The 12,656-nt window shown below is 45.9% G+C and overlaps 1 protein-coding gene across 1 annotated transcript; it reads left to right on the top strand.

Annotated features, from left to right (window-relative positions):
- The first annotated feature begins 2,068 nt into the window (after positions 1-2,068).
- On the top strand, positions 2,069-2,557 carry LOC148532600 (cortexin domain-containing 1 protein-like). Its single transcript, XM_088467730.1, has one exon. The coding sequence runs from the start codon at positions 2,076-2,078 to the stop codon at positions 2,238-2,240; it is 165 nt and encodes a 54-aa protein (XP_088323856.1). The 5' UTR covers positions 2,069-2,075; the 3' UTR covers positions 2,241-2,557.
- The last annotated feature ends 10,099 nt before the right edge of the window (positions 2,558-12,656 follow it).

Raw genomic sequence — 12,656 nt, 5'->3', positions numbered from 1 at the left:
AACTTACTAAAATATGTCCTGAGACTTAAAACAGGACTTCTGCCTGAAATCTCCTCTTGAAAACTCTTGACATGTAGGTTGTGTGTAACTTGACATCCTTAATAATATATGGAAACAGAGATGGATGTAAATTGGGTGTATCACTGTGGACTGCACTGATTGTTGCTATGGTTTTTTAGGACATGGCTTATGAGCAGTGACCTGCCGCCATATACTTCTGCATTTTGGCCACTTGCTGCATAGTGATTGGGATGCTGGGTTATACTGTTCACTGCAACGATATCATGACCGTAATGTCGAATTGTTTGGCTGGAGACTTATGTAGGATTGTTTCTATTGAGTTTAAAAGGCATGGAGGGGTAAAGGCCCCCATACACTAGCGACAGATTGTCGCGTCCCTGCGATCCGGTGATGCCAGATTGCAGGATTGGTGAAATCCAACATGTGATATGCCGATCACGATCAAAATATGATCATGATTTGCAAATCATTCAAATTTAGCATGGAGAATTTCACAGATAGTCTGACGGATCACGGAACAGCGATGGCCGCCGGTCAGCATTTCTGACTGGCAGATCGGCGTTTCTGATGGGACAATACGTCGCCTGGTGTGTGGGGGCCTTTAGCCTCCTTGTCGGTTTCTGATACAGCGGTGACTGACTGTGTTCCTGGAATCGGTTATGAGCTTGGTTTTTACACTTTGACAATGAATAAGAGCTGCCTCATCCGAGTCTTGGAAGGTTTATGTCTATAACCCTTGACTTTTTATTGTTTGACCCTGATTATTACCTTGGTTTCTGTTGGAACTAATTACTGTGATTGTACAGGGACATTGATTAGCAGTTATTCTGCTTATGCTGATCCTCTTGTCAGAAGTTTTGGGTTTTTAATCTCATTATATGGTAGTGTATTACAGTATATGCATTATACTCTCTGCCTATGTTTTCTCTATATTGTATATTCTGCTGCGGAACATTTTGCTAGCTGTACTTATAGCATAAGAGCATTAATATAGGTCCCTGTAATCCTATAGACTGTTGGCCTCAGTTTTCGCGGCTGCAGAATCTCCAACTCTTTGTTTTGATTTTATTCCATCCATTGTTATATAAATTGCTATCACCTATATTTTGTATATTTAGCCTGTGTTTTGTGTCCCACTGCCTAGTACATTGGAGTATTAGACCTGATTAGCTGTTTATCTCTTATTGTAATATAATCCTTTACTGCCCAAACTTAAGTCCTGGCGGCATCCAAGTACTGGTAGGCAGGGATGTAGTTGGCATCCCAGGGGTCACGATGCTGGTGGTGAGAATACGGGTGCTGGAATCCCAACAGCAGGCGGAATCCTGGCTCCAGGATCTCAACTGCCGGTATCCCGACTGTAAGTATTAGGGTTAGGGGGAGGGTTAAGTTTAGGGTATGGTACTAGGGTTATGCTGGGTGGGGGGAGAGGTTATGGCTTAGGCTGCTGGAGGGGAAGGTTGGGCTGTGGGAGGGGAGGGTTAGGATTAGGCTGCGGGAAGGGGAGGATTAGGGTTAGGCTGCGGGCGGGAGGGTTAAGTTGATGGGGGGTCGGTTCAGGCTGTGGGAGGTTTAGGGTTAGGCTGTTGGGGGAAGAGTTAGGATGCTGGAGGGGAGGGTTAGGCTGCGGAAGGGGGAGGCAGGGGTTAGTGTTAGTATACTTACATGGTTGTGTTGGTACTCTGACTCCTGGCATTCCAACCACCGGGATCCCATACCTAACCTTATTTAGCTTTAAAGGAAAGATAGCTATTAGAGGTGGTGATTATCTGGGTTCTGGTTCTAAATGTTTATCAAGAGTATATGGTGTTTTTCTCATACCATCAAATTACAGAAACAGTGTGTTTCTGAGCTTTTATTAGGCATTTTCAGGCAGACATCCTATTTGAAATATCAAGGGTTATCTCAGAATCCCACAGTACTCAGCATAATGTTGCTAATTATGGAACATTATTATTGAATGGGTTTAACCTTGAAGTACATTGTCACGGTTTCCTGTCTCTTTAAGGTATTTGCCCCTTGAAGCAGGAGAGAAGAAGAGCGGGGACCCCACGATGGATGATCCCACCTTATTACCCCTTGTGGATGTGGATAAAGGATTTGCCATCGCCTTGTTCCTGCTCCTGTGTATTTTCCTGGCCATGATGATCGTGCGCTGTGCCAGACTCATCATGGACCCCTACAAGGACATCCCCAATTCCATGTGGGAGGACCAGTAGGATGTTCTTGCCAGGCAAAGGAGAATTCTTAGGATATTAATGCTGGTGACAGCCCTCTGGTCGTAAGGCGCAGGAAAACGTGGGCTACCACGCCAACGAGCCCCTCCTCTACAACGGCTTACGTCAGGCAGACAAACACATTAGGAAATATCTCCCAAATCACTGCCCTTACTTGGGAGAGGCTGTGAAGGATTGCTGGGGGCGAGGAAGGAACTTCTGCATCAGATCGAACGTGAGACGCCATGACTTCCTTTCATTTCATTAGCTAAATGTGCTGGTCTTCCATGCACGTTTCTCATCAGTCATCTGCAAGAGAATCCCAGGTGCTGTCCATCAGTTAATTTAGTGCCCCCCACAGCCCACTGCACTCAATATAGGCAGCTGATGCAATTCTTCCGTGTGCAAATTGTTTAACCCCCTTCTGGGGAAAAAAAAAGAAATGGCCGAGGAGGTCGTCTATTTTACAGCTAAACGGAATCCGCCATACAATCAGGGTTATTTACCATACAGGACAACTAAGCACATTTGTATTCCGTTAGATGCCAAGTTGCAGATATCTCTATGCATTAGCCTTATTGCACCAATATAATACACATGATATATATATAAATAAATATATATATATATATATGTGTGTGTGTGTGTGTATAGGCACCTGTAAATAGTATCTGTATAAATGGTTCTGATTCCATTACAAGCTCTAATGCCATCACTTCAGTGCTCATTAGGAAATCTTTTATATGATCAGGAATAATTTATGCCCTACTGTAGGTTATTTCCTGCATTACTTCAGTATTCCATGACTTCCTGTATAGCAAAGCTTTAAATTATTATTACGAAACCGCTCAGTGTCTTATTATAATATACTTATAATTCACAGTAGGTCGTAGTGCATTTTCCTGCCATCCTATATATTTTTAAATGACGTTTTACATATTATTTCAGTATTTCTATTTATTAACAGTGCTTATCAGTCAATAGGCCTGATACTAAGTCGCAGGGCGTTAACTAGCTGTGGACGACCGGTGTCGTCACGCAAAGCGCAGAGGCTCTGTGGTCGGCACCATCGCCGCCCAGTGGCTGTCGCTCAGAATGGCACCCTGCAGCCAGGATTGCTGCTGCTGCACCCATGGAGAGTCCTGTGGACATTCCAGACAGGAACCCTGCACACTGTATGCAGCCCATCAGGCATTCCTGAGGACGCCCAGTCAACATTACTCTTATCGAAGCTACCGGTAACACTCCCTTTGCATGACATCATGACGTAGCGCGCTCAGTGGGTGGGGCTGGCACAGGATGCTGATATGCCTAGTTACGGCCCTGCTGAGTCGCATGAACTGTTCACGGAGTTGAGTCATTATGGGAGAGTCGCTGAAGTGGTTGCAAGTTTTGATGGTGGCGTTTTGATGGTGGCGTCTACAGACACACTAGTTGATATAACAGCGTCTACAGACGCCCATAGTGGGCATCTCAGTCCTTGCCCATTCGTAGGAACATTTGTACGCCAGGGAAGGGCTATGTAGCGGCACTTGCATAAATCTGCAGACAGGCGCCATAAAAAGATGCGGACAAGCCTGTGTCCGTCACAGAGTCTTGCCCAGTATTCGGTCTGTTAAAGTAGGATTGTCCAACTAATACGGTGTCAACACATAGTTATCTCAGAAATCGCTGGCCAGCAATGCACCAGTTATGCTTTGTGGTTAGATGTCCGAAGGGAAACATCTACTTGGTTTAATCTGCTGAGGAATCCTAAGGCCGCCCACCCATAGTGTGTTACTAGCCCTTTTAACTCTTGTAAACATTTAAACATGGCTGACAATAGAATCCACTGTTACAAATGACACCAAACATGTATGGTTTACTAGCATTCCGGCAAAGTAATGTTCTATTCAGTGCATTTAGTGAAAGGCCTGTGGGTAAAAGACTCAAGGTGCCTACACACTTGGCGATCTGCACACGATCCCACGATGTGTACGATTTCCCTTGAAACTCCTCCTCGGCAGCTCTGCACACGATAGTGTCCAATTTACAAATGATCTCTCCTGCATCCAGCCTTTTTTCAGTGCATTGTGTCCCAGATTGGCAGACCTGCCCTACAGCACGGTGGATCTGAAGATGCGACCAGCGGGGACGCGCATCGCATCATGATCGTGAGTGGGGACTCACGGTTCGGGCATATTTTACACAATCTGTCGTTCTGATGCGTCGGAATCGGCCAGATCGGGTAAAATATCGCCAAGTGTGTAGGCACCTTCAAGGTAATTAATCCTAGCATAGAGTTAACAACTTCTAGAATAAGGAGGTCATTACTCCCATATTAAGGAGGTTACTCCTATAATAAGGTGGTCATTACTTCTAGCATAGGAAAGAATAAGGAGGCCACTATTCCTAGACTAAGGAGGGTCACTGTGCCTAGACCAAGGGGGTCACTGTTCCTAAACTAAGGGGGTCACTGTACCTAGAATAAGGAGGCCACTATTCCTAGAATAAGGAAGTCTCTGTGCCTAGAATAAGGAAGTCTCTGTGCCTAGAATAAGGAGGTCACTGTGCTTAGATATTAGATGCCACTGTGCCTAGAATAAATAGGTCACTGTGTTTAGAATAAAGAGCTCAATGTACCTAGACTAAGGAGGCCACTATGCTTATAATATGGAGGCCACTGTGCCTGCAATGAGGAGGTCACTTTACCTAAACTAAGTGGGTTACTATTCCTTGACTAAGGGGGTCACTGTGCCCAGACTAATGGGGTCACTGTGTCTAGACTAAGAAGGCCACTATGCCTAGAACATGGAGGCCACTATGTCTACAATGAGGAGGTCACTGTGCCTAGACAAAGGGGTCAATATTCCTAGACTAAAGGGGTCCCTGTGCCTAGAATAAGGAGATCCATGTGCCTAGAATAAGGAGGTCACTGTTCTTAGAATAAAGAACACACTGTGCCTAGACTAAGGAGGCCACTATACCTAGAATAAGGAGGCCTCTATGCCTACAATGAGAAGGTCACTGTGCCTAGACTATGGAGGACAAAATTCCAGGAATTAGGAGTTCACTGTGCCTGGACTATGGAAGCCACTATTCCTGGAATAAAGAGGTCACTGTGCCTAGACTATGGAGGCCACTATTCCTGGAATAAGGAGGTCACTGTGCCTAGACTATGTAGGCCGCTATTCCTGGAATAAGTAGGTCACTGTACCTAGACTATGTAGGCCTCAATTCCTGGAATAAGGAGGTCACTGTGCCTAGAATATGGAGGCCGCTATTCCTGGAATAAGGAGGTCACTGTGCCTAGACTATGGAGGCCACTATTCCTGGAATAAGGAGGTCACTGTGCCTAGACTATGTAGGCCGCTATTCCTGGAATAAGTAGGTCACTGTACCTAGACTATGTAGGCCTCAATTCCTGGAATAAGGAGGTCACTGTGCCTAGAATATGGAGGCCGCTATTCCTGGAATAAGGAGGTCACTAGACTATGGAAGCCACTATTCCTGGAATAAGGAGGTCACTGTGCCTAGACTATGGAAGACAGTATTCCTGGAATAAGGAGGTCACTATGCCTAGACTATGGGGGCCGCTATTCCTGGAATAAGGAGGTCACTGTGCCTAGACTATGGAGGCCTCTATTCCTGAAATAAGGAGGTCACTGTGTCTACAATGAGGAGGTCACTGTGCCTAGACAAAGGGGTCAATATTCCTAGACTAAAGGGGTCCCTGTGCCTAGAATAAGGAGATCCATGTGCCTAGAATAAGGAGGTCACTGTTCTTAGAATAAAGAACACACTGTGCCTAGACTAAGGAGGCCACTATACCTAGAATAAGGAGGCCTCTATGCCTACAATGAGAAGGTCACTGTGCCTAGACTATGGAGGACAAAATTCCAGGAATTAGGAGTTCACTGTGCCTGGACTATGGAAGCCACTATTCCTGGAATAAAGAGGTCACTGTGCCTAGACTATGGAGGCCACTATTCCTGGAATAAGGAGGTCACTGTGCCTAGACTATGTAGGCCGCTATTCCTGGAATAAGTAGGTCACTGTACCTAGACTATGTAGGCCTCAATTCCTGGAATAAGGAGGTCACTGTGCCTAGAATATGGAGGCCGCTATTCCTGGAATAAGGAGGTCACTGTGCCTAGACTATGGAGGCCACTATTCCTGGAATAAGGAGGTCACTGTGCCTAGACTATGTAGGCCGCTATTCCTGGAATAAGTAGGTCACTGTACCTAGACTATGTAGGCCTCAATTCCTGGAATAAGGAGGTCACTGTGCCTAGAATATGGAGGCCGCTATTCCTGGAATAAGGAGGTCACTGTGCCTAGAATATGGAGGCCGCTATTCCTGGAATAAGGAGGTCACTAGACTATGGAAGCCACTATTCCTGGAATAAGGAGGTCACTGTGCCTAGACTATGGAAGATAGTATTCCTGGAATAAGGAGGTCACTGTGCCTAGACTATGGAGGCCACTATTCCTGGAATAAGGAGGTCACTGTGCCTAGACTATGTAGGCCACTATTCCTGGAATAAGGAGGTCACTGTGCATAGACTATGTAGGCCGCTATTCCTGGAATAAGTAGGTCACTGTACCTAGACTATGTAGGCCTCAATTCCTGGAATAAGGAGGTCACTGTGCCTAGAATATGGAGGCCGCTATTCCTGGAATAAGGAGGTCACTGTGCCTAGACTATGTAGGCCGCTATTCCTGGAATAAGTAGGTCACTGTACCTAGACTATGTAGGCCTCAATTCCTGGAATAAGGAGGTCACTGTGCCTAGAATATGGAGGCCGCTATTCCTGGAATAAGGAGGTCACTGTGCCTAGAATATGGAGGCCGCTATTCCTGGAATAAGGAGGTCACTAGACTATGGAAGCCACTATTCCTGGAATAAGGAGGTCACTGTGCCTAGACTATGGAAGATAGTATTCCTGGAATAAGGAGGTCACTATGCCTAGACTATGGGGGCCGCTATTCCTGGAATAAGGAGGTCACTGTACCTAGACTATGGAGGCCTCTATTCCTGAAATAAGGAGGTCACTTTACCTAGACTATGGAGGCTGCTATTCCTGGAATAAGGAGGTCACTGTGCCCAGACTACTGAGGCTGCTATTCCTGGAATAAGGAGGTCACTGTGCCTAGACTACGGAGGCTGCTATTCCTGGAATAAGGAGGACACTGTGCCTAGACTACGGAGGCCGCTATTCCAGGAATAAGGAGGACACTGTGCCTAGACTATGGAGGCCACTATTCCTGGAATAAGGAGGACACTGTGCCTAGACTACGGAGGCCGCTATTCCTGGAATAAGATGGTCACTGTGCCTAGACTATGGAGGACTCTATTCCTGGAATAAGGAGGTCACTGTGCCTAGAATATGGAGGCCGCTATTCCTGGAATAAGGAGGTCACTGTGCCTAGACTATGGAAGCCACTATTCCTGGAATAAGGAGGTCACTGTGCCTAGACTATGGAGGACACTATTCCTGGAATAAGGAGATCACTGTGCCTAGACTATGGAGGCCGCTATTCCTGGAATAAGGAGGTCACTGTGCCTAGAGTATGGAGGCCGCTATTCCTGGAGTAAGGAGGTCACTGTACCTAGACTATGTAGGCTGCTATTCCTGGAATAAGGAGGTCACTGTGCCTAGACTATGGAGGCCGCTATTCCTGGAATAAGGAGGTCACTGTGCTTAGACTATGGAGGCCACTCTTCCTGGAATAAGGAGATCACTGTGCCTAGACTATGGAGGCCGCTATTCCTGGAATAAGGAGGTCACTGTGCCTAAACTATGGAGGCCGCTATTCCTGGAGTAAAGAGGTCACTGTACCTAGACTATGTAGGCTGCTATTCCTGGAATAAGGAGGTCACTGTGCCTAGACTATGGAGGCCGCTCTTCCTGGAATAAGGAGGTCACTGTGCATAGACTACGGAGGCCGCTATTCCTAGAATAAGGAGGTCACTGTACCTAGACTATGGAGACCGCTATTCCTGGAATAAGGAGGTCACTGTGTCTAGACTAGAGGCCGCTATTCCTGGAATAAGGAGGTCACTGTGCCTAGACTATGGAAGCCACTATTCCTGGAATAAGGAGGTCACTGTGCCTAGACTACGGAGGCCGCTATTCCCGGAATAAGGAGGTTATTACTTTTCCTAGGATGCAGTTTTCCATTACAAATGATAAACTGATGAGACCTGGCTGATGTGTACAATTGAACAATGATAAAATGCTTTTTAGATCCTTTTGATCCTTTTCAAAATGGTCCCAGGAAATTATTTTGGGTGTTTCACACCTCTTATAAAAAATTTATTTTGTTTCTCAGACCTACACTTGGGTAGACAGGAGAAGCACAGATGAAATATATCCTAATACTAAACCAAAATGTTCCACCTTAGGCCATTCTGTACCCATTCCATCCCCCTGTACTGCACCTGTACCCTTTACCCAGCACTGACTGCTAACTCTGCTTTCTCCGCACTGCTTCCGGATCCAGCCTGGATGACGTTATACTTACAGTCCTGGCTCCTCTACACTCCCCTGTCCTACATGGATGCTTATAATGTGCTATAGCGTGATAAAACATTACAGCATGTGTTATACAGCATTACACAACTGCAGTATAACACATTATTCAGTAACAGGTCACAGGAGACTTGGAGAACTCCATCCAGTGATAACAGCAAAACACCTAATTCCCTGGAACCAGGAGACCTGCAGAGCCTTCAGTGTTAGCAGTCAGCGCCTGATGGAAGCAAAAAGGGAAGTAAGATCAGGGACAAAACCAGATAGTGAGTCAGACGGTTAGGGGTAGGGAGAGGGGAAGGATGAGGATACTGACCAACAGCAGTCGGTATCCTAACCCTGTCGGGATGAGGACTGCCGGGATTTGCTGTATCCAATGTTCCTGAACTTATTCTGAGCTGAGCTGTATTCTGAGCTGTATTCTATAGCAACAATGGAGACCCCCCATGAATTGTGCAAATGAATACTAAATGAATGAGGATGTACCTTACACTCAGTAAGCAGTTGTTCCCAGCCCATTTAACAGCGTAAGAAAAAGCTGCCTATTGGTTGTAACATCTTAACTTCCCCACAAGTTCCCCAATGTCCTCCACTGTACTCTGCACCCTGGGAGCACTCAACCATTACAAAGATACCAAGATAGATATGACCATGGGTCGGTCAGCAAAAAAAATGTTATGGGCTAATCAGGATCCATAACTGGAAGCCCTTAACCCGCTAACCAGCAGCTTGTTCTCAGCACAAGACAAATAGAGCACAAGGTTGTAATAACTGATAGCAACCAGTAAGAAATGAGCTTTGATCCACATAGTACCAGCAAATGAATGCACGCAGATAGCTGGTCGGCATTGACATCACTTCCTCATGGACTTTACTCTCAAGAATTTGCTGCAACTGTCAACATCAACAACCATGTAAAGCCTCCAATATCTGACTGAAGAGCACAAGAGACAACGCAGCATCTACCGGAGGTCATCGAGGGATTAGATGCTTTTCCGTGGTGACATTTGGAGGAAGCCCCCCATTATATAACAGTGCTATAAATCAAGGAGTAAAATTTTAATTTGAAATTGCTTCTGGAACTGATATCTCTTTCAGGAAGTTGAACCGTTCAATCGGTCTAAAAAGAAGTTTCATGCATATTGACGATATGTCTTTGTCAGACTGCATTGCCTTTTTACAACAGGTGCTGTATGTTTAATACATCATGGTGAGCTGACTGTTAAAAGACTTAAGTGTGCTGTAAGCAACATTGTTTTGTTTCCTCTTTCACCATTTTAGAATGGACAATGACCGGGACGACCAATGAGAAGTGCGCTGTCCGTGACTGCAGCGTCTCATTGGTTCGTCTGCAGGTCATCCCCTAAAAAAGAGTCACACAGTCCCGGTTTTCAGAAGTTGCCTTTGAGACTCAACACAGACCCCCGGGGAGGAATAACTGCCTATAGCAGCCGCTTGGGGGGCACATTGCTCCAGGTGTTACCTTCCTCCTAAAGGAGGTAGCCAGTCGTTTGACTGCAGTCTAGTAGTTGCCTAGGAACCTGATATATCACTGAGGCACAACAAAGTTTGTAGTAAATTCATACCTCCTAACTTCCCCTGGTCCTTGAATAGGGACAGATAGTGGAAACGGTGGTGGGTTGGTCAGGTCTCAGTGGAGGCAGGCCACATTCTCAGGGGTATGGCTAACATTTTTAAATGCTAGGCCGCCCATTACCCCCAAGCACTCCTAAATTGCTGTATGCATCAGTGTCAGATACTTCCCAACTTTCCAAAACACGAGACAAGAATAATATGCAGCAAAAATTCAGTGTATCATCTAACTGCAATTTATTACCAGGGAAAACTCAATAGTTCGATAACTACATTAGATGACTCCAATTTTTTTTTTTAAGGCACAAATGTTAAATGGTGTAACTTGAGAATTTACATAACTATGCATTAAAATGTTGGTAATTATGTATAAATAACAGGAAAGGGAGAAGCACAAACAGATTTCTATGGAATTCTTTTGTTTCTGTATTCATTTTACTGTGAACAGGCTGAACAGTACCTGAAACATGTATACAACTATTTATACTGAATATTTAAAAATAAATGCATTCTGAAATATTTGTCCATTGTCAAAGTCAATTCAACTATTTTACTAGATACACAAAGGTTTTTTTTTTGCAGCCTGGGGAATTACATCGGATCTTTTACAAAATGCCTACGAATGTCTGGTTATGCCCCTAGGAGCTGACATTTTGTGGTTGGACCCAAGGCCCTATCTTTCATGTGAGGATTTGACGGTCATACCCACTGGTATATAAAAGTTGCCTGGCTTCTTCAGATGAAATTACCCGGGCTTTATGGATAGGCAGGGGGATTATATGAAAATTTGTTAATCTCCCACACCTTTCAGCATCAATTTGGGTACTATCAGTTGACAGCGGCTTCGCCCACGATAAAATTGCTACTGCGAACATTTATTTTATTTAAGGTGTTGTAGTTGTATTGCTTTGCATAGGGGCCCTGTGGCGGGAGTGGCCCAGGTGACCAGCAGCGCTATACAGACTGTTGGCAGCAGCGCCTTCACCCACCACTCACACCAATGTGACTGTGTGCCCTGTGCCCTGACTGCTATGCTATCTCTCCTATTCACCCACCACTCACACCAATGTCACTGTGTGCCCTGTGCACAGACTGCTATGTAACCTCTCCTATTCACCCACCTCTCACACCTATGTCACTGTGTGCCCTGTGCACAGACTGCTATGTAACCTCTCCTATTCACCCACCACTCAAACCAATGTCACTGTGTGCCCTGTGCACAGACTGCTATGTAACCTCTCCTATTCACCCACCACTCACACCAATGTCACCGTGTGCCCTGTGCACAGACTGCTATGTAGCCTCTCCTATTCACCCACCACTCACACCAATGTCACCGTGTGCCCTGTGCACAGACTGCTATGTAACCTCTCCTATTCACCCACCTCTCACACCTATGTCACTGTGTGCCCTGTGCACAGACTGCTATGTAACCTCTCCTATTCACCCACCACTCACACCAATGTCACCGTGTGCCCTGTGCACAAACTGCTATATAACCTCTTCTATTCACCCACCACTCACACCTATGTCACCGTGAGCCCTGTGCACAGACTGCTATGTAACCTCTCCTATTCACCCACCTCTCACACCAATGTCACTGTGTGCCCTGTGCACAGACTGCCATGTAACCTCTACTATTCACCCACCACTCACACCTATGTCACTGTGTGCCCTGTGCACAGACTGCCATGTAACCTCTCCTATTCACCCACCACTCACACCAAAGTCACTGTGTGCCCTGTGCACAGACTGCTATGTAACCTCTCCTATTCACCCACCACTCACACCAATGTCACTGTGTGCCCTGTGCACAGACTGCTATGTAACCTCTCCTATTCACCCACCACTCACACCTATGTCACTGTGTGCCCTGTGCACAGACTGCTATGTAACCTCTCCTATTCACCCACCACTCACACCAATGTCACCGTGTGCCCTGTGCACAGACTGCTATGTAACCTCTTCTATTCACCCACCACTCACACCAATGTCACCGTGTGCCCTGTGCACAGACTGCTATGTAACCTCTTCTATTCACCCACCACTCACACCAATGTTACTGTGTGCCCTGTGCACAGACTGCTATATAACCTCTCCTATTCACCCACCTCTCACACCTATGTCACTGTGTGCCCTGTGCACATACTGCTATGTAACCTCTCCTATTCACCCACTACTCACACCAATGTCACTGTGTGCCCTGTGCACAGGCTGCTATGTAACCTCTCCTATTAACCCACCACTCACACCAATGTCACCGTGTGCTCTGTGCACAGATTGCTATGTAACCTCTCCTATTCACTCACCA

Source organism: Taudactylus pleione, unplaced genomic scaffold (assembly GCF_031769625.1).
Source record: "Taudactylus pleione unplaced genomic scaffold, aTauple2 ptg000073l, whole genome shotgun sequence".
Taxonomy (NCBI): domain Eukaryota; kingdom Metazoa; phylum Chordata; class Amphibia; order Anura; family Myobatrachidae; genus Taudactylus; species Taudactylus pleione.
The sequence above is the reverse complement of the archived record's forward strand: the minus strand, read 5'-3'. Positions and strand labels throughout refer to the sequence as shown.